Genomic DNA, 24,383 nt, shown 5'->3' on the forward strand with positions numbered 1-24,383 from the left:
CAAATGTTTTCACATCTTGCACCTCATGACACGCATGCACAGATGCACCTGCGATACTACCCTTGTCAAAAGCAAAACCCCTAGGTACATCTCTAGATGGAGGAACATGATGGACTCAATCATGTTTCACCATAGACCTTGCACATACCTTCAAAGATCCTACAGACTACAATCCCATCTACCTTTGACTCTAATTCACAAACATAACCTTGCTGTGGCCAACGTATTCTTGCCACACGAAGAAGCCCCATCTCTAAGCATCACGCTAGGAGATCAAGAAATAATGTCCTATCATGTTAAGAAGGTTTGGACTACCATCTACTCATGCAAATTTTTCATGGTGGTCTTGGCGCAAATTCCGCCGATGCGCAGACTGCTTCTACCAACCACCTGATTTTGAAGAAACCAAGCCACTTCCACAAAAGAAGGAAGCTACTCCATGATAGGAGGAGGCCTCACATACGAAAAACTTCTACTTTGCATATACCTTTCATGTCACCTCGACAAGATGCCTACCACCATGACTACACAAAGATTATCACCACTATGCCCTGCAGCAGTTGCTTAGGCACAAGTGTATAAGCAAGATAACAAAAAATGAGTAAGGAGCCATAGAGGGATTTCTGCCATTCTAAGCTTCAAAAGGTGTAATTGTATACAAAGCCTTTGTAGGACATCTTTTTAAAACATATGTTGCATACATAACAGCTTCTAGCCAGAAACCATGAGGCAACTCTTGACTTTTAACCATAAAATGTACCATCGTCATCATAATAGATCTATTTTTACGTTCAGCTACACCATTTTGTTGAGGTGTATAGAGCAAAGTACATAGGTGTTTTTTCCATGATTAGCCATGTATGCATTAAACTCCTTAGACATATACTCCCTTCCTCGATCAGTACGTAAGGTATCAATCTTACATGTAGAAGCATTTTGAACCATAGCACAAAAGTTCCTAAAGCATATAAAAATCTTTGATTTGTGTTTTAAAGGATATACCCAGGTATGTCTGGAATAATCATCAATGAATGTGACAAAATAGAGGTAGCCCCCAATAGACGGTGTCCTCATAGGACCACATATATCACTGTGTATAAGCTACAATTTTTTGGATAGCCCTAATTGAACTATCTTTGGGAAATGATGCCCACTGCATTTCTCCAAGAATACAACCCTCATAAACATGTTTGATAGGGTCTTCAAGATATGGAAATCCAGACACCATGTCATGTTTATGCAAATGTAGCAAGCTGCCAAAGTTAAAGTATCCAAAGCGTGCATGCCACAGCTTAGTATCACCCATTGTCTTTGTGGTAGAAATTGTACATGAAGCATGCCTTTATCTTTCATATGCATCTAGCTTGTAAAGGCCATGAGACAGGTTCCTCTTCATTATATAAATTGACAATAAGAGCATAATCTACATCAACATGAGATGCATGATGAGAATCTGCACGTGTTCTACCAGGTAAAGGAGAGGCTAATTTGTTGTCACGTAGTGTTTGCACCAGTCATTTTGGCATACTTTTTAACTTCACAATTTTCCTTGTTTCCTCATCAATTGCATCATTGACATCTACCTCATCAATAAGCTAATATGTGGACTGAAAAACATGTTGATTTGTAACCTATGTGACTTGATTTTTAGCATTTCTTTGATTACCCCCAAATGATCTATTCAATGTGACCAACATTTGAGGATTGTATTTCATCCCTACTTAAAGAAGAGAAGTGGCTAAAGAATGGAACACAAGGAACCACAAGGGAACATATACTCTACACCAACAAGGGCACAAAATAATGCTACTACTACAGAAGGAAAGGAAACTTCAAAAGTGACTGTAGACTCAAACACAAGCCTAAATGTGGACACTACAACAAACTCAGGCATAAAGAAGAGGAATGCAGACTAAAGAACTAGAAAGCCAACTATGTAGAGTCTTCATCAACCAAAGAGAAGACCTCCAATGAGAATCTCTTCTAAAACTAAGTTACATCAACAAGCCTCACCACCTTAGTCCATGATTGTAAAAGGTCACCAAATGATTAGACCTAGTCTTTTGTCTTTTATCACACCTGACCACCTGAGAGTAGCAACTTATACAAATAGGGGGGTGATGGATTTTTGTAACTCACATCCCCAACAACCTTGCAGTAGCCTATAGATCATGGTACCATGCCATTGAGGGCAAGGTATGAGTAGAGGACCAAGATTCAGAGTATTCAGCCATATCACACTTGGACATTTTCCCGCATGAGCACATTTGTAAGAGGTGTACCCTCCTCATATAAAAGGGATCATTTTCAAGTAATGAACACCAGTTGCTCTCAAGTCTTTCTGTGAGTACAAGTTTCCATCTTGTAACCTAATTGAACTTGAGTCAAGCTTTATTAGTTCAATTAGTTTATCATTATGTTTATAATTAAGCTTTATCTTCCATAAGATTAGATTAACTTAACCAGTGTGATTAGGGTTAGCTTCAATAGACATTGATTAGGGTTCCATAAGTTTCATCAAATAAGTCCTTCTAGAAAGAGAATGGATAAAAAGTGGATCACAATAGGTACTAAATTCATAGTTATAACCAAATGGCTAGCCTTCTCAACAAGAGTAGTAATGGTTTTGCTCACTTAAGAGGAGCTTGCCCATGCCCATTCTAGCACATACATCTCCCAAGGCACAACCTTGATATCAACAACCCTTTCTATTAAAGCCATATCCTCTTATTTAACAAAAACCATAGATAGGGTACCAATTCCTTTCTAAAAAAATTCAACAAGTCTCCTTGCCAACAAAATTAGAAACCTCACAACTACCCCTCACCTAAGAAGTATCTTGAAGCCTTGACCTCTGATGAATCTCCTTATCCCCAAGAGTAGGATATAGCCCAAAGTCTTTTATCACCACAAGGAAAATCTTATCACACCACAAGGACAATCATCAATGATACCCTAGGACATGCTTAATGTCTAAGGCTACTCTAAAAACTACACAAATGTAGATATTGATGAAGAGGCCTAGGAGTGAGCCAAATAAAAACCTTAATACCAAGAGAATCCTAAACCCAAATCTAAGACAAAATGGAAACAACATGTTAGATATACCACTCAATGTTCGTGGGTATCCCCATGATCTCCTATAGGCTCAAGGTTATTATGAATATAGTACACTTATTTGGTTACCAAAAGCTCATGCTTGTTCTCTTCCACAACAAAGCTATAGAGAAAACCAAAGGAAACAACTAGGAAATACATGGAGCTCAACAGAGATGGGTCCCTAAGCAATAAGGAAGTTCCTCATCATCATCAATTATGCCAATCACATAGCAAGTTTCAAATAAGTTTGATCACCTAGTAAAATGTTCACAAGAACATGTCTTTAACAAAAGGGTGTCCACAAGAACCTCCATACACAGCTTAAGGAGCTCAAAATATTAAGTTGGAATGGTTCCCTAATAGATGTAAGCTAGCCATAAGAACCTTCTCCCAAAAAAGAGGAAAACAAAAGAACTACATGCAAGATGACTAACAAGGTCAAGCAAAATATAGAGATATTCCAACATAATGTTCCCATGACAAGCACAAGGAATTGCATCCCTAAAAATAAGATGTAGGAGTAAAACATGAACTTCTCATCAAACCTAACATGGATCTTTCTATTCCACTTGTTCACTTTCACTTCTTCATCATCAACATGGATGCAATCTCTTCTTTTAAGATATCAAGGCACATAGCTTCCTTATCATCATCTCCATAGAGAGTTTCTTGTTTGACTTTGATACTTTTACTGAAAATGTGAGCCACATCAAACTCAAACTGTTCTTTCTCCAATTATCTTTCTAAAATATTTTTCAACTTGCTTTTTAAAAACACATAACAATATTTGGTACTTTCATACCAACCTAATTGGTATGCTTGTGTCACTTCTTAACATATCAATTCAATCAATACGTTTATATTTATTTTAATTGGTATGCCATATTGATCCAACATGTACTAGTATAATCCATACATCCATACCAATTTTATCATGTTTTGATTAATCAATATAGCATACTAATCCACATCCAATTGTTGCCACATCAGCTTACATTCTAGTCCAGTTGGTTTGCTTATCTATATGAAATCCAACTACACTGCTAATGTTCAAGTGTGTTAACCATTTTCTACCATGCCATTTTCCAACTCTCCCTAAAGTATCCCCTTACCTCCCTCGACAAGGTTGGTCTTAATTACTCTTAAAGTCAATCTTTATGAGGCCCAAATCTCCCTGTAACCTTGGAATTAATTGAGTCCTACCAGAACATGGACAATTCAGGGGAGTTATAGATGTAGGATGGGTGGCAACAAAGAATCACTCTCACGGAGGATATGGTTCCACAGCCCTACACCTCCTAGTTGTCTCAACAATATTCCATAGTGAGAAAGCCATGGCCGCTATGACCAAGCCATTCCTTCTTAGACACCACACTTTTATACTCCATTGAATCCAATTTGGTTATGTTGAACCTCACTACGTGGTGCCACTTACTCATCAATTCTACACTCTTCACCAACAAGGAATATGGCTTTCTCAAAATCACGTCACCACCAAACCTCAACTACCACCATGCCAACCATGAAGACCAAGGAGTGAAGTCAATGTGATGTCGCTAGCTTTGTCACATGTCAACCTAATAGTAGCTTTGTCACATGCCCAAGAATCAATATGACCCACATGGTATCCTCAGACTACACATACTTTGAGCATGCCCTCACAATTGAAGATGCCACCATTCACATCATCCATGTGGTTTACTTGTAAGACATCTCCATTGATGAGCCATAGGAGGGCTGTGCCTTTTTTTAGAAGCCATAAGCCTGCAAATACCTCCCATGATCTCTTCTTAGACCACACCTATTCCTTTTTTTAAGAAGGCACAACCTGTCTCCATTAATGAGGCTTAGGAGGCCTATGCCTTCTTTTTAGAAGCCACATCTATAGATGCCTCTCGTGACCTCTTCTTAGACCACACTAAGCATTGAGCTAAATTTCCACCATCCTAGGTACTTGTTAATTATAAATCAACCAAGCAAGAGAGGCCACCTAGCTCCATTGAAGCTATAAGCAAAGTCCACTTCCATGCATTAACATCTCACGACCTTGACTCCCCAAGAAAAGGGATGTTGGGTAAACATTAAGGAAAATAGTAAAGAGAGTCGAAAAAATTAGTTGAAGTGGAGAAATCTTTGAGATTGGAAAAGTCCACACATGGGATACATTTTCACCCATTGCCCATACACATCACTTGTTGCAAATTTCACAAAAGGCATCAAATGTTTTCACATCTTGCACCTCATGACACGCATGCACAGATGCACCTGCGATACTACTCTTGTCAAAAGCAAAACCCCTAGGTACATCTCTAGATGGAGGAACATGATGGACTCAAGCATGTTTCACCATAGACCTTGCACATACCTTCAAAGATCCTACAGACTACAATCCCATCTACCTTTGACTCTAATTCACAAACATAACCTTGCTGTGGCCAACGTATTCTTGCCACACGAAGAAGCCCCATCTCTAAGCATCACGCTAGGAGATCAAGAAATAATGTCCTATCATGTTAAGAAGGTTTGGACTACCATCTACTCATGCAAATTTTTCATGGTGGTCTTGGCGCAAATTCCGCCGATGCGCAGACTGCTTCTACCAACCACCTGATTTTGAAGAAACCAAGCCACTTCCACAAAAGAAGGAAGCTACTCCATGATAGACGGAGGCCTCACATACGAAAAACTTCTACTTTGCATATACCTTTCATGTCACCTCGACAAGATGCCTACCACCATGACTACACAAAGATTATCACCACTATGCCCTGCAGCAGTTGCTTAGGCACAAGTGCATAAGCAAGATAACAAAAAATGAGTAAGGAGCCATAGAGGGATTTTTGCCATTCTAAGCTTCAAAAGGTGTAATTGTATACAAAGCCTTTGTAGGACATCTTTTTAAAACATATGTTGCATACATAACAGCTTCTAGCCAGAAACCATGAGGCAACTCTTGACTTTTAACCATAAAATGTACCATCGTCATCATAATAGATCTATTTTTACGTTCAGCTACACCATTTTGTTGAGGTGTATAGAGCAAAGTACATAGGTGTTTTTTCCTTTATTAGGCATGTATGCATTAAACTCCTTAGACATATACTCCCTCCCTCGATCAGTACGCAAGGTATCAATCTTACATGTAGAAGCATTTTGAACCATAGCACAAAAGTTCCTAAAGCATATAAAAATCTTTGATTTGTGTTTTAAAGGATATACCCAGGTATGTCTGGAATAATCATCAATGAATGTGACAAAATAGAGGTAGCCCCCAATAGACGGTGTCCTCATAGGACCACATATATCACTGTGTATAAGCTACAATTTTTCGGACAGCCCTAATTGAACTATCTTTGGGAAATGATGCTCACTGCATTTCTCCAAGAATACAACCCTCATAAACATGTTTGATAGGGTCTTCAAGATATGGAAATCCAGACACCATGTCATGTTTATGCAAAGTATCCAAAGCGTGCATGCCACAGCTTAGTATCACCCATTGTCTTTGTGGTAGAAATTGTACATGAAGCATGCCTTTATCTTTCATATGCATCTAGCTTGTAAAGGCCATGAGACAGGTTCCTCTTCATTACATAAATTGACAATAAGAGCATAATCTACATCAACATGAGATGCATGATGAGAATCTGCACGTGTTCTACCAGGTAAAGGAGAGGCTAATTTGTTGTCACGTAGTGTTTGCACCAGTCATTTTGGCATACTTTTTAACTTTACAATTTTCCTTGTTTCGTCATCAATTGCATCATTGACATCTACCTCATCAATAAGCTAATATGTGGGCTGAAAAACATGTTGATTTGTAACCTATGTGACTTGATTTTTAGCATTTCTTTGATTACCCCCAAATGATCTATTCAATGTGTCCTGCAATGGAAGGAGTGTTGAATATGTCTTGCGAATATACAGTTTGCTATTTTTTACATGAAAGAAAGGGATAAATTGCATCTTCCACAAATACAACATCTCTACTCAAATCACAAGAATTCACTTAGTAGTAGAATGATAGAGACGGTAACCCTTACTTTCTTAGTTGTACCCCATAAAATTACATTTAACAGCCTTATCACCAAGCTTGCTACGAAGTTGCTCAAGAATAAGTACATAAGCAAGATAACCAAAAATGTGTAAATGAGACACAGAGGACTTTTTGCCATTCCAAGCTTTAAAAGGTGTAATTGTATGTAAAGCCTTTATAGGATATCTATTCAAAACACATATATTACACACATGACTGCTTTTAGCTAGAAACCATGAGGTAACTCCTAACTTTTGACCATACAATGTGCCATCTCCATGAGAGACTATTTTTACGTTTAACTACACCGTTTTGCTGAGGTGTATAGGGCACAGTACATTGGTGTTTTATCCCATGATCAGCCATGTATGCATGAATACTCCCCCTTTCGATCAGTACTACGCAGAGTACCAATCTTACATACAGAAACATTTTGAGCCACAACAGTAAAGTGCCTAAAGGACATAAAAACCTTTGATTTATGTTTTAATGGATATATCCATGTATGTGTGGAATAATCATCAATAAATGTGACAATAAATGTGTAGAATAATCATCAATAAATGTGTGGAATAATCATCAATAAATGTGACAAAATAGAGATAGGTCCCAATAGATGGTATTCTCATAGGATACATGTTGCATTTTTTCAAGAATACATTCCTCACAAACATGTTTGATGATAGGGACTTCAAGATGTGGTAGCTCAAATACCATGTCATATTTATGCAAACGAAGCAAACTACCAAAGTTCAAGTGTCCAAAGCGTGCATCACAGCTTAGCTTACCCCATTATCTTTATGGCAGAAACTATATATACAATATGCCTTTTTCTTTCATATACATCTAGCCTATAAAGACCATAAGGCAAAGTACCAGAAGCAACAATTGTCTTGCTGTAATGCGATCATGAACAATACATCTGTCATCCTCAAATTGAGCCACTAAGTCAATCTTAGTAATGGTAGAGACAGATAACAAGATATTTCTCCATACCAACCATAACATTCCATAGTCCTTTGACTACCAAAAATGACACATCATATAGGATCATATCAGGTAGTTGGTCCCTTGTCAAGCTTATCCTCAGCCAAATAACATCCAAAATATATCATTGTCTACGATTTCTAATAATGCCCAAGCAAGTAATCATGCAACCTGAAAAGTTATGAGTGCTCTTTGATGCAACCAAGGTCGCTTGATAATGGAGACCTGCAAGGTGTATGAAAGAAATGCATAGTATAGTAAGTAGAAATTTTACTCGTAAGATGTAGAGATCGATGTCGCTGAAGCGAAGCTCATAGATGCTTTTTCGGTATTTGCACACTCGTCTATAGTAAATTTGAAAAAACTACTCTAAAATTCGATGAAGAACAATATAAATCCGATCCTTGAAGACGTCTGCGCAGAAAAACAAAAACCATGCGAACAACCTTCAAAGCGTGCCTGAAAAAAAATTTGACCACAAAACGACAGCACAAAGTACTAGACACTTCGTGGTCCTCTTTCTTCTCCTGAAAGGACTCCTTGATCTGATTCAAGAAGACAGGCGAGACTCAGGGTGAAGGGTAAGTAACAACAGAAGGGCGAGCAATGTATGCTCTGATACCAAATGTTAAAAATAGGATTGCAAGAATGCGCGCACGCACGTGCGTGCGCGCGCGTGCACACACACACACATAGTGGAGAAGCTCAAGGGAGCACACAATGAGACAATATATTGATAATGAATGTATCCTGTACATAGAGGATAAGTATACCCCAAGATGGGTGTATACTAGTACGGGGGGAAAACCTCCTAGAGAGAAAAAGTGTCTTGGCTGGTCCTAGTGTGTTCACACACATCACTATTAAATATGGCTATAATTCCAATGTGGCAACATATTGGACGCGTTCAAACCGATATGAGGATTTACACGCTAGTAATGCATGGGACACACAGGCGTTACGTGAGAAAACCAATGGCGGCATACTATTGCACATCACCACTTATAGTAATAAGTGTAAATGGGTAATGTTCATGGGTGACGGTTGTAGGCCAAAGACCCAGTGATGTGTCGCATGGGGATACCAACGGAAACAAAGGGGGCGTATGAGTATGGTGTGTGGTTGATAAGGTACACACTGGATACCCAGGGTCATTAGTATATATAACGGTCAGGTGGTTAAACATGGTATGCCAAGCTAGGTTTGTTTTAGCTAAATTTGAGTTCTTCTTCATCTCTCTTATGTTTTTTGGATGAGACTAGAATCATAGAGCTGGAGTTTCTTGCATGGAGGTTTGACATTTGGTATCAGAGCCTAAGATTATGTTTTTGGCCATGAGGGAAAGCATGTTGCAAGCTTGAGTATGGACTTTGCTATCATCTATTTGTTTTTTATTTCCATTCGTTACTGCTGCTGCTGGATTTTGTCGATGTTGGGATTTCCGTCTTGCTGCTCCCTCGTTGCTGTCCATTTGCTGCTTTGCTATTGTTGCATGCGGGTGTTGTGGCCAAGCCACAACATCTTTGTTTTGTGCTTGTGCTACTTCACAAGCTAAGCCACATTCTGTAGCACACAACACACAAGCCGTCTCGCCGTCGTGTCGGTTGACGCTTCTCAATAGTAGAGAAAAAAAAGGCCCACGATTTCTTTACAACAAAAGCTTATTAAAATTTCAAAGGCCTAAGATTCTCCATTTCAAAGGTTTAAGAGACAGTTCCTACGTGGTGTATCTCGACAAAAATCTCTCCTTTTGGTGGTCCATTTCTTGTAGTGCTTGACACGATTCACATAGTTGTTGCTCTACATAACTCCAGCCTACACCGGATTTGACAACCATACGACCAAGGGACCCACTTATCCCTTTCCTTTTTATTTTCCGTCATGTGGTGCTTCTTGCATATTATTGGTTAAAAATAGAATCCAATCACTTTGCCCTACAAATCACCAAAATATGTCCTTATTCGCCAACAAATGCATGATTTGTAAGAGAAAATATGAATGATATCTGCACTATGATGATACCTATAGTACCTCAATCCCAACTTTGGATACTTGTCACTTTGGTAATCGTGAGGGTACACCGAAAAAGGAAATAAAGCTAAAACTTGCACTAAAGGATTTGAAGCCACAGTACACTGGCACTTTACCTTCTCGCACAACTAATGCAGTGGATTAGTGGCTTTCCAAGTGGGAACAATGCTTGACCTTATGTGTTATTACAAATGAACACATTAGAATCCAACATGCTGCATATAATTTAGAAGACATGGCTCATCATTGGTGGAGAAAAATTCTAAAGGACAAGGCAATCCCGAATACTTGGGAGGAATTTAAGGATATGTTTATTCAAAAATTTGTGCCACCAGATGAGCAGAGTAGAGATACGTGGGTTTTTTATCTCTCAAAAGAATCTTACAGTTCGGGAGTACGTTGACAAGTATCAAGAGGTGCTTATGAAAATTCTATATAAATTTTACTAGATTTCTTACAGGTTTATAAATTCACCTCGAGGTTAAATGATAAACTTCAACCATTTAGTACACTGTGAGAAGTGTCAAACTTTATCCAAAGATAAAGAAATGGCTTTTAGTTTATAAAGATGGTGGAAAGGGTAAAAATAAGGCAATGGGTCAAATTTCTAAGTCTCATTTTATGCGACCTACTTATAAAGCTTCGAGGTACACTATAGGACTTTCAAAGGGGAAGGCATCTATGCCTTAGTACATTCCTCTCCAAAGACTCTCGTAGGAGTTAAGAGAAAGGGTCAATGAAGAATGATCGCAGATCTTCTCTCACTCCTGAATAATTTGAGAAAGAAAAAAAAGGCTTATGCTATGCTTGTATAGGCAAGCACCAGAGGTGTGATTGCCTAATTGAAGAAGAAGCGTATAGCTGCAAATATGACCGCTGAGCTTATAGATTTAGATCACGGGGATGATCTCGAGGAAGATTTATTGGATGATACTCCAAAAAGCAGACACCCTAGCATATATTCTCAGTGACCACAAAACAAACAGATAAGACAGAGAACAAAAAAGTAAAAAAGTAAGTTCGTTCTTGTCGCATGAAAAAACATAATTAAAACTTGACGATCCAATGAAAGTCAGAAGATGAAATAAGTTCTAGTAATGAAACAAGTTATGATTCGTCACTTAGTGAACCTCATAGACCAATTAAGAAACTAGAACCCGCCCAACTATCCTAACTTGAAAATTATGATCACATGACATATGCACAACGTAAAAAGCAAGCTCAAGAGAGCATGCTTAGCATTGTTGAGTGTCATATAGGATCACCGATTCTGATTGAATCTCTTAATGTCAAATCTAAAAAAGTAACCAAACTACAGGAGTATAGCTTCCCCTTTCAAGAGGAAGACATACTGTGAGATCCCTGTTCCCACCGCGCAACGGATTCGGGGTACTAGCAGCGGAAGTAGCACTTCTTGCACGAGACAGGGTTCCACACTCGGGGTCTCGTCCACGGATATCCGGACAAAAGACTAATCCGTCGATTTTTCCAAAACTGAACCCGAAAAAACTTCCCTTATCCGGAAAGCACGGGCGATTCCTCCAGGATAACTTTTTACTCTAACGTAGTCAAGACCATTAATAGTGATCAAACTGATCTGACTGCACCTATAAAGATTCTCGGTCAGATCAAGGAAGAAACTTGCACTTGGATCATTGGGATCAACGCTTTTTTTCCCATCACAAGGCACAGCCGTTGATTCCTATCCATAGAACAATTACTATCCAGGACTTACTTCATCTATCGTAATAACGAAAATTGAGTCTCGATTTACGGATCCATCAGTCCAGCCTAACCCCATCCGATCCCATGGGTTAGCCAACCGCCCAACCATTGTAGTGATGGGATCCAATTTGGAATTTGGTTAGGTTTTGTCCCGGGTACCAAGGAAAAGAGTTCCAAGGTCCCCTAGCCGGAAGTTCATGCAAACATAAAACTAGCCACATCACTTACACACCCAATATGAAATTACCTTTTTCTTAGCATCAGCTAACTTTAAAACAATCCTTTAATGAAACCATAGTACCACTGATTATAATCTTTCAAATTATCCGGTTGATTCATAATTTTCAATTATTCCTTCATCAGAGTATCTATGGCATCACTGGCAACTAGAACGCTCACCACCTGTCCACACAGGGACCTTTTCAATAGTTCTTAACCCATAATACTCGGCAATATAATCACTTATAAAAATAAAGATGGACTCTCGTTGAAGATCAGCAAGATCAACCAATAGATCCATATAAAGAGCCATGGACTCATCCATTGAAGACCAGCAAGATCAATCAACCAGATCCATGCCCGGTTTCACAAAACAACTCTTACTCCTTGTTCCAATATCTTCCTCGACGCACGTGTGGGTATCCTAGGCGACCCAGAGCCCGAGCACCGTATAGTCAACACCCTCTAGGATCCTTCGCAGGTGACCTAGCGCTTCACTCATAGGCCGCTTCCTTGGTCTCTCATCCACCGTATCGGAAGCTCACCATTTAAATCGAACCGAGGCTGGTCAAGACCTCGATCGACCTTGTTACGCGAGACGTCCTTCATTGACTCTCCGTCAGCAGTTGCAACTTTAACAGTTAGGTCTTCATGACCTTAATCCACAAGACGATCAAAATGCTTTCCCAGCATTCTTGACATAAAACAGTCATTTACAAACAGTCACAAAATACAGTTTCTAAATCGAACTCTCGTCTTTCCACATTATCCCTCCTTAGTCCACATTACTTATTCCACATTCCATTTAATGTGTACTCATTCTCATCCATTTTCTCATATCGACGACACATTAATTCACATACACATTCACATTCACATCCATACATCCACATTTACATGCATACATCCATTTTCACATCCTCATTTATACATCCACATCCCATATCCACATTCATACATACACATCCATATCCACATTCATACATCCACATCCACATTCACATCCATACATCCACATCTACATGCATATCTCTATTTTCACATCCTCATTTATACATCCACATCCCATATTTACATTCATATATACACATCCACATCCATACATCCACATCCACATCCACATTCATATTCACATCCATATATCCACATCGACATGCATACATCCATTATCACGTCCTCATTCATACATCCACATCCACATACATACATACATCCACATCCACATTCCCATTCACATCTATACATCCACATCTACATCCACATTCACATCTATGCATATACATCTTCATGCATACATCCATTTTCACATTCATACACCCATACTCCTATCTCTACATCCACGCATCCACATACATACATCCATTTTCACATTCCTATTCATATAACCCCATATGCCTTCACATCTAATCTTTTACATCACATCCATTCTCGCCCTATCACAACCCATATACATCTTATCCTATCACATACACTTCTTACCTCATCCCATACACATCTTATCACATCTTAATTCATCTTATCATCTCTTATCACCTCTTATCACATCCTATTACATCTCATCTATTTATAGAATACAAGAGAATTCTTATATTTGATATAAGATTTCTTTACACATTTACTTATGCATAAATTTCATTTAAGGAGATTAATACTTTCGAAATAAAATCAATCTTTTATGCATCTTCCTATGCATAAATTCATTTTAAATGAAAATGACACTTTTGAATTAAAAATCAATCTTTTATGCATCTTCCTATGCATAAATTCAATTTAGATGAGAATGACACTTTTGAATTAAAAATCAATTTTTTTATGCATCTTCTTATGCATAAATTCAATTTGGTAAGAATTACACTTTTAAAATAAAAAAATTTCTCTTATGCATCTAAGTTATGTATAAAATTCATTTATATGAAAATCACACTTTTAGTATAAAAAAAATATCTTTTATGCATACCTCCATGCATGAAATCCAATTATGATAAAAGTAACACTCTTACAATAAATAATCAACTTTTATGCATATCTCTATGCATGAAATTCAATTATGATAAAAGTCACACTTTTATAATAAAATAATCAACTTTTATGCATACCTTTATGCATGAAATTCAAATATGATAAAAGTAACACTTTTGATATAAAAATTTATCCATTATGTATACTTCTATGCATGAAATAAAAATGATAAAAGTAACACTTTTGATATAAAAATTTATCCATTATGTATACTTCTATGCATGAAATAAAAATGATAAAAGTAACACTTTTGATATAAAAATTTATCCTTTATGCATACTTCTATGCATGAAAATAAAAATAATAAAAATAACACTTTTGATATAAAAATTTATCCATTATGCATATTTCTATGCATGAAATAAAAATGATAAAAATAACACTTTTGATATAAAAACTTATCCTTTATGCATGATATTAAAATTCAATTTCTCCATGATTATAATGAAATTCTTTAAATTAATCTAGGATGATAATTCCTAAAATATGGTAGGAAGTCCTCTTTTTATGCTTTGAATGAAATTATTTTATGCATAATTTTTATAAAAATTTTGCCATAGCTCCGCTGCTATGACTGATAAATCTCAATTTTTCTAAGGGATAAAGCTTATCATTAAAGAAATAATTAAAATGATCTCTAATTGGATCATTTATCCATAATGGATTGAATCATCAATATACATAAACTAAAAGCATAAAAAAAAACCATTAATTTGACCTCAAACATAGCTTAATCTTGGGTTAAGAAAAAGCTTTATGAAAAGCTTGATTTGAATTGAGAATGAGTCATGAGTATGACCATTTCTTGAGTGAGAGAGAAATTACATAAAAACCATTAGAATTTAAACATAAATGAAAATTAACTTCAATAGCATTTATTAAATTATGTAACTCTTCACTACTATTCACCAATTAACTTCAATAGCATTTAAAAAACCATACCAATTAAGCTTCTCAAACTTGAGAGAGGTTGAGAAGAGAGAAACATTGAGAAATTATAAAAAAAATCAATATTCACTAATTACCTTACAAATTGCTTGATTCTTTATTCACGGTAGAGGCCCCTAGCCAATCAATTGGTTAAGTATTTTGATGGAGCCACCAATGGGGATTGAAGAAAGAGAGAAGCTCCAAAAACTAGTGAATTATTAATGAATTCATAGTTCTTGGCTTAAGTGGAGTAGAGTAACGATGTATAAACACTATATATTTTTCAACAAAGGGGAGGCTTCTATTTATAGAAAAAATTAAGCTCCTAACCAAACAAACTGATTCTAGAATTTTCTAAATCATTTTGGTCAATATTTGACCATTTTTAGGTCAGTTAAGCTAACTTTTTGAAACTAGACTTGAATGAGGAGAGAGGAGAGATGAAATATCTCAATTTTTACGAGTTTAAAACTCATTCAAGCATGTGAAATATGCACCTCCTTTAAAGAACTCCCCTTCCTTACATATGTGTCATAATGAAATCATTTTAATATTGCTCATAGTTTTTTACTAATAAATCTTGTACATTTTCAACTCTTCATCTTATGTGAAATATGCACCTCCTTTAAAGAACTCCTCTTCCTTACATATGTGTCATAATGGAATCATTTTAATATTGATCATAGTTTTTTACTAATAAACATTATACATTTTCAACTCTTCATCTTATGTGAGCATTTACTCATTTTTGGATACCCAAAATATCTCATATATTGCTCAGTTTTTTACTAATAAACTTTGTACATTTTCAACTCTTCATCTTATGTGAGGATTTACTCATTTTTGGGTATCTTCTTTTACAAATTGGATTTATCTCCTTCCTACACATGGATTGATGCTATTGGCCCATATGAACCTTAATTGGATCATAATCCAAAAATTTCTGAAAATCTAGACCCTTAGGCTAAGGTCCTTTATACCCATTTCCAATTAATTCCAATTGCACATTGGAAAGTTCTTTTTGAATTTCAGTTTCAGAAAAACTTATTTTAATAAGATGAGATAATTTTTTATCCAAAAATATTAAAAATTCGAATATTCTCTCTCTAGAATATTTTCTCTAAGTTAAAACAGTTAAAAACAAGTCTTTTATATTTCTGAAGAGGGATTGATTACAGGGAAAGATGCTGGACATTTTGAGAGGCTGGGAAGGAATCTTACACATACTCTCTACAGAAGAGTCATTAGAGGTAGATTGCACGAATGATATGGTTGAAAAACCACGTGAAGAATTTAATGCATCCCTTACGAAATTAAAGCAGTCTCTCAAATCCTCATTTAAAGGAGTACTCTTCTCTCGTGGTGAAGATAGCATAGCTTCAATCCTTGCACCTTAAAAGGCTAAACATGATTTTACCACGATATACAAAGCTACATAGAAAAGGACTATGAGGATTCGCAAGTTTCCAAACAGATCTCAGGTAAAGTGATCAAAGGACCAAGTGTGCCATTGTACACATTGGACACTCTTAAAAAGGTTGAGAGCCAAAAAGAGGATGAAAGTGAATGGGAATATGAAACTGATGAGATCTGAAGCTGAAACAAAAACTAAAACATCCATGGTTCCTCTTAAAGATTCTATCATGGTATGGTTAGATGCGCAAACACGCATTGATTAGCCCTCGAGCTAGTCATAACATCATGACAATAAATACTTGGGTGTCATTGAAATAACCTAAAATCATTCCTAAAGACAATGGTCTTGCAAGAAGTGCCAATGGACAAAACATTGAAGTTTCATGATGCTTTAACTATGCTACTCAAACAATTGGTAGAAATATGAAATTTAGATTTCATGTTATCTCAGATTTCCTTCAGTATGATATCATATCCTTGGTGGAACTTAAAAACGTGACTCGTATTCAATTGATGAATCCATGCAAATAGTCACATTGAACACTCATGCAGGCATTGTGTTACGGGAGAGAGAGACCTTGGAGGAGCTAGAACTTCCAACCTATCTTACTTACAATATCCTAAGAATTAAGGTTGGATTAGAAATTTCCAATAAAATCAACACAATCCAAGCACAGCTTTATCCACAACGAAAGCACAATCTCATGATCCTCGAGTTATGGGATTTATTAGGTTAACTCACGACTCATCTTGATAGAATTCCATTCACACAAGACTTGAATATGCCAAGTTTGGAGTACTTTGAACATACAATGTATATTAAAACTAACCCCCTTATATGTAAGTTTTTTTATGATTGAGTATGTATTGAAAGCAGATTTGATCTTGGGACATAAATGGACTATTGCTGCCCAAATACCATTGTGCTTTGCTAGCGATAAGGTCATCATCATGGTCAACGACACAAAGTTGATAATACCATATTGCCAAGAAGAGGATCCAACCCTACTAGATTTCTATGATGCTAAATGCAAAAAGTTACAAGCCTCTCCCTTAAAAGTCCCTCTACATAAAGACCTACCATCTGTATCAATGATTGACTCTGATAAAGCATCTACTTCTCTGACTCCATCTTCACCAACACGAGAAAGTGCTTCTATGTCCAATGCCAAAACCTCGCAATCAACAACTATTCCTGAAGAAGTTCCCCAAGCGCAACCATCCATCTCTAAAAAGGAACTCAAGGGAAAAGCCTTGGAGCCAATGCATCTTCATCAACCAACCTCACCAAAGGAGACGACTACATGCTCAAAAGCCTCAACCAACCTCACCAAAGGAGACGACTACATGCTCAAAAGCCTCAACATCGGAAGCCACTCCGCACGGAACTCAATTTTCCAAGCGGCCAACCATGGTTGACTTAGGAGACATGGAGCTCGTTACCCACCCCTAATATCATCCACACATACCCGCACAATAGCCAATCCAAAGTCGTAAGTTGTTTTGATGTAGAATTCTACATTAGAACTAAACCTGCATCTTAGAAGTTTTATGTGACCACTATAGATACAATGAAAGAGAGCATCATCCTCGGAAAATTGATTGCGGCCATTGTTTACATAATCAATTGACGAAATCAAATCACTAAACTTGAGCTTCCCAACGGGATGGTTATCGTATCTTTGGTGTGGACGAGGTTAGCCCGAGCCTTTCATTTGGCGAAAGCAACCGTACCTTGGTGGATGAGGTTAGCCCAAACCTTTCAACATCCCAAGCCTTGTCTTCAAAAATGGTGCTATCATCTCAAGTAATTTCTCAAACCCAACACGCCTCGCCTTGCCGTGTATTAACCGCCCCCTTGAACCATTATATTGATCCAAAATGGTGCTATCATCTCAAGTAATTTCTCAAACCCAACACGCCTCGCCTTGCTGTGTATCAACCGCCCCCTTGAACCATTATATTGATCCAAAACCTTATTGACAGAGACAAAGGCCACCTCCCAAATAGCAACCTCAACAACCGCTCAGAGATGTCTTCACCAAGAAGCATGAGCGGATACCTCAAAGCACACTAGCTAGCCAAAGAGTGTACACGATGCTCAATCAAAAACATAATGGCCACTATTTAACCACTAAAAGCCTTGCAATGAGTAGATGCATGCCAAGCGAGAGTCACAACCAAGAGATATCCACAACCTCAATAACCTCTCAAGGAGGTCACCAAGCAGTAAGAGGGGATACCCAAGTGCACTCTAACTAGGCCAAGGAGTGTACATGATGTGCAATAAAAAACCCAACAACCACCATTTAATCACTAGAAGCCTTGCCACAAGCAGAAACATCCCAAGCGGAGACCCCAAGCAAGAATGTTTTACCCAAAACCCAAGCCCCATCGAAGATATTGGAAACTCGAGGCTTCTATTAAGGAAACTCTTTGGTTTCGCTCGAATGTGCACAACTTCTAAGCCAAGTAATGTTAAGTGACGCCCTAAACCTCAGTTCCATCCCAGTAGTCAACAACTCATTGGATCTCTGAAGCTGCTAGAAGCTCAAGGAGGTCAAAGAAACCCACACCACATGCCACACCACCACATGCCAAACCAATGGAGTGGACCGGTGCCACTCCAAGATTTTACAAGTATGAAGCACACTGGCACCGACTCTATTCATGAGCCCACACACCATCGTCGAAGAGGTCAAAAGATCATGTGGACATCACACATCAAGGGAGGAAAATACCAAGTCGGCATACAGTGGTCCATTTTTATCAAAGAAGACCAATTCCCTTATTAGTGCAATGTTAAGGGAGCAATCTCAAAGCCCAAAGGGATCACCAAAGTGACAACGACCCAACTCTGTCTAAATTTTGAACACACTCCATGTCTGCAAACTTGCACTCTTGCTGCTTGAGGCACTCTCTCACTAAGCCCCTCTAAACCCTTTTTTAATCCCCCCAATCCCTTCTTATTATCTTTAGCCACTCACTTACTCCTCCCTATATCTACACATGTGCGAGTGCACACACACACACACACACACACACACACACGATATACATATATACATATATGTATCCGAATGAGATTGAGAGAAATGGTCCATGTAATCGCGCACGTACGCGCACGCACAGAGAGAGGATTATATAGACCATTCTTCTCAGTTTGATTTGGATATATATATATATATATATACGTGTGTGTGTGTGTGTGTGTATTCGAACAAAACTGAGAAGAATGGTCCATATAATTGGATATGTATATATATATATATATATATACATATACACATAGGGTTATATGGACCATTTCTCTTAGTTTGGTTCATATATATAGATATACCATTATATACATATATACATATATATGTATATATACACATTTACATATAGTGGGTGTAAGGTAAATGCATATACATAAATACAAATTAGATATATACGCATTTATATACATAAATACAAATTAGACATATACGCATTTACACACACTATATGTATATATGCATAAATATATATATATATCTATTACATATTAACCATGGACAACCAAGGCTCAAGTGGAGGAGAGAAAAAAGAAATCCTCGATTTCTAAAAAATAAGAGAAGAAAATCCCTTCGATTGACCCTTTGTATTCCGGCTTCCATTCTTGCGTTTCGCTTCTTAATATCTTTTACATAACGCAACAATGCACGGGTTGAGTACTAGTGGACATTATTTATGTATATACACTCCCCTCAAACACAACACAACACCCCTTCTTCTCTTAACCCCTCTCCTCCTTCCTTTCTACTCCAACCACTTTTTTTTAATAAAATTTTTTACTTCTTGATTTTGTTTTATATTATTAAAGTAGATTAATATTATATATATATATATATATATATTTTAAAGTTACTAATATAATTAAAAAAACGTTAGTGGCAACCCCATGCGGCCTACGCGCACGTACTCGCGAATAGGCGTCGCAGATCTAGCAATCGCATGCATGAACCACCGCAAGCGTAGCAAGCCCAGCAGCAAGGCGCCCAAAGCCACCCTGCTAAGAGAAGAAGAAAAAGAAAGGCTGGGGCGAGAAGGAAGTTGGAAGAAGAGGAGAAGACCAGGGGGAACGTTTAACAGACAGACTTTCTTTCACCAAAGATTTGGAGGAAGCTCCATTTCCCACCTTGATCTTAAATGCGGTGTGTCTTCTTCGTGATTTGGTGGCTTCTACCCTGTTGTGGAACTAAACTGTGATTTATAATTAGGTGGCTTGCACCTTTTGGGTGAGTCTCTCTACGATCTCTAGATTTAGTTGCATGTCCCTCTCGAGCTGAGCCAACTCATTGGCTAGAGCTTTAAAGGGATCCCTCATGGCTAGGGCCGTCTTTAGATAAGCAGTTGATTTCTTGCATCTCTGTATTCTGTTTGTCACAGTGTTTCTCCCACAATAGTAAAATCTCCTTGATGCTTGTGAAGGCATCCTGTGCTTCCAAAGCCATGTGAGTGAAGGCCACCATCAATTCCCCAAAGTGGCCTTCCTATTTTGCTGGTTGGGTCATTTTGTTCCCGTAAAGAAGGGGGGGGGGGGGGGGGGGGGGGGGGGGGGGGGGGGTCAAAATATGCAGCGGAGATGATGGAGATGATGACCAGATCTGGGAAAACGCAATGCAGAAAAATAACAGCACAAGTGGTAGAGGCGTGTAACTTTGCTCTATATACACAAGAAGACCCCGGGAATGATACTAAAATGACAAGGGGACTTGGGGCCACGTTATATGGCCCCCCATCAGCAGTCGGCCTGCTGTAGGGCAGCCAACAGGACACATAAAATCCCCACGACTGAAATACTCAGTCGGCCAACAGCAGAGGGGGTCAGCCAGCATCAGGGAAGTCCACGACCCATGCAAATCAGTCGGCCACCTCCAGAGACTCCACAGATGCAGTCGGCCAGGTTCAAGGTTCTCTTGCCACTACAAGACTACCTTCCATGCCACAGAAAAATAGGGAAAAATGGGGGAAAAATACGGAGAGTGGGAAAGAATGAGAAAACACCTCATAAGGGCGGGCACACCCACAACAAAGGCCCTGGTGTATAAAAATAGACAGGAGCTGACTTCTAACAGGCAGAGGGGGGGGGGGGGGGGGGGGGGAGGGGGGGGGCTCGCTATAAAAGAAGATAAGGAGAGAGATTATTGTATCCCGTTTATACTCACTTGTCCATACTTTGTGGGTGACATCAAGAGACTTTTACCTCTTCTTTGCAAGAGAGCTCAGAGGATACCAAATACACCAATCATCTTTCGGTTAAAAAAGCGCCATGATTCATGTTTTAACTTTATATATAATCTCGTCAAAGAAGGGATTTTTCTAGCTGCAGGAACTTTCACGCTAAGAAACAATCACATATACTTTTCACGCACCAAGCTCTAACATTGAGACACTGGGTATGGTCGAGATAGAGGATTTACATACATCCCTAGACATGAAACAATGGAAGTTGATCTTTGGATCTACCATTGAGATATTGGATGGAGGATTTACACATTCCCAGTCATGAAACAATGGAAGTTGATCTTTGGATCTGCACATACTTTTCCCTGCAGTACAAGTGAAATCTTAACATTGTTAAGCCCATGTGAATTACACATTCTCAAAGACACACTCACACCTTTTCACCCACAAATTTAAAATCAGTTAAAAATTCATACCATCCTATGCGGGATGGCAAAAGGCAGCTTCTAATCTGTCTTCTCCAACGCAGCACCTAACATATGATTTAGAAGGGATTCCACGTTTTCACTTCTAGCTCTGCCCCACAAAACAAAACTGTCCAGTAAGACACGATTTTGAAACTTAGTAAAACATTTTTTTTCAACTCAATTTGGCACAAGTAAATTAATCCATCGAATCTGTCTAAAATGTCATCAAACCTTGGTACTCACTCAAGTTTAGGGCTAGATACCTATAACATGCATCCCGCACTTGGATGCCACGTAGACATATCTGTACAGAAGGTGCAGGACCTGGGATGGTAAACTGGTCCCATGTGAGCCCAGTCCGGGACGAGTCAGCCAGGGTTCCATCACAGTCGTCCGAAGTCAAGTGTGCATTGTCTTGCACATGAGTCCAAGGTTAGGTGTGCATTGTCCTGCACATGAAACAGTGCCAGTTTGTGCTGTGAGTCTCCTTTTGGAATGATGTCAGTGATTCTGTGTATCTGGTATGGTACCAGATGCCAGATCATTGTGTAGATAGTCAGGGTTTGCATATAGGAAAGGGGCCAGTCCATAGGGCTACCCCAAGTACTCGTGTGGGCATGGGGACAATATAAAACCACCCCCATTAGGGCCAGGAAGGTCCTGGCTGTACCCACCAACCATGGGTAGGCCATGGAGGGCTGTAGGACAGCCCTAGGGGCATGCCATGGGCAGCTGACAGGACATCCAGCCTTGTGATGGCTGTAGGGCAAGTGTGGGGCAGCCCACACAGGCTGCCCAGCCCCCGGTACAGAAGGTAACCAACCGGCCGACTGCCTATTCTAGGTAGTATAAATACCAAGGCCCCAAGTCACTTCCTTTATCTCATAATTCACCAAGAGCTAAAGCCGATCAAAGGGCCAGGACAGCCAAGGATAAGCTAACGTAGAAGGGATGAAGGACTGTAGGTCAAGGGCAGAGTTATCTCAACCAAGAAAGGTCAAGTTTTTTGTATTTTCTTTTCAGATTTGCATCATTCTAATAAAGCAAATACACCATTCGTGGTGGGGGCCCTACAGAGGGTATTCGGGACCCAATATTGGGTCCGCTTCTCTCTCTCTCTCTCTCTCTCTCTCTCTCTCTATTATTCTGCACATCTATATTCAGTTTTGTGCATTAATTCTGTCGCGACAAGTGTGCTGTTTTTCTGAGCATTGAAGTTACTGATCTCCCTCGAAGCTTCCGCATGTTACAGTGGTATCAAAGCCTACTTCAAGTGCAAAGATTCAGCAAAGAAACCATAATTTTTTCTCGCTCGTGTGGTTGGTTTTCAGACGCCGGTGGACTCCCCCTTTCGGAGTGATTCCTGTCCCTCGAAGGACGGTTGGTTTTCAGCCTCCGAAAGCCTCCGGACGTCTCCCACACACACAGTGGATGGTCAGATTGCCCTCCGAAAAGGAAGTGCATTTTCCTGCTATGGCCAGTTTTGACGACGAGAGAGACCAAGAACCTTGGGACCAGAGTGCACCGGGCAGCCCAGCTAGGGCACCAAGCTTGAGTGTTACAGATATGTTCCAGCAGATGATGCGAGCAATCGCAGACTAGACGACCAAGATGGAAGAGCAGAAGGCGTAGATCCAGGCTCTGGAAGAGTGTACCCGTTCTCTAGCGTCGCATTTTCCATCTCCTCCTCCCTCTCCTTCCATATCCCAGATTCTAGATCCTCAACATAGGGACCCTCTCACGGGGTGACGACCGCAACCAAGCTCCTTGCTTAAGTTGCAGATGCGTGCATCGGTGATCTAACAACGACGTGTGGAACATGAGCGTGTGGAGACGAAGCCATGCGACGTGTGGAACATGAGCGTTACCTTAAAGCTTTGGATGCCAGATTGACACCAGCGGCGCCCTCGAATCATTTTCCCAAGAAAATGAACTTCAGTAAGTATAATGGTAAACTCGACCCCACAACTCTTTATTCATGGTTGCATCAGTTTGAAGCTTACTTTGCCGCAGTTAGAAAGATAGATACTGACAGAGTGATCTTAGCCAGTTGGTGAGGCCATTCCTTGGTGGACTCAATGGGCTCATGCCCACACCAGATTAGGTATGGCAGCTTATGTGTGGGACGAGTTTGTCTGTGACCTTAAGTAGCGGTTTCTACCACCCCAATACCTTGAGCGACTCGAAGACGAGTTCAAGGGAGTGCGTCGGAACGTGCAACCAGTCCTTCAGTTTGCCAATAG

At 39.0% G+C, this 24,383-nt stretch overlaps 1 protein-coding gene across 1 annotated transcript in view; it reads right to left on the bottom strand.

The window, feature by feature from the left end:
- Positions 1-21,726: 21,726 nt before the first annotated feature.
- TPC1 (two-pore channel 1) overlaps positions 21,727-24,383 on the bottom strand; it is a 167,549-nt gene continuing 164,892 nt past the window's right edge. The window contains exons 23-24 of the mRNA XM_086786620.1: positions 22,150-22,249; positions 21,727-22,038 (exon numbers count right to left, since the gene is read on the bottom strand). Coding sequence (XP_086642746.1) covers positions 22,180-22,249 — 70 coding nt within the window. The 3' untranslated portion in view covers positions 21,727-22,038; positions 22,150-22,179. The remainder of the gene's footprint in view (positions 22,039-22,149; positions 22,250-24,383) is intronic.

The sequence above is a fragment of the Cibotium barometz genome, chromosome 49 (assembly GCF_041138505.1).
Source record: "Cibotium barometz isolate CiBa-2024 chromosome 49, ASM4113850v1, whole genome shotgun sequence".
NCBI classification, from domain to species: Eukaryota; Viridiplantae; Streptophyta; class Polypodiopsida; order Cyatheales; family Cibotiaceae; genus Cibotium; species Cibotium barometz.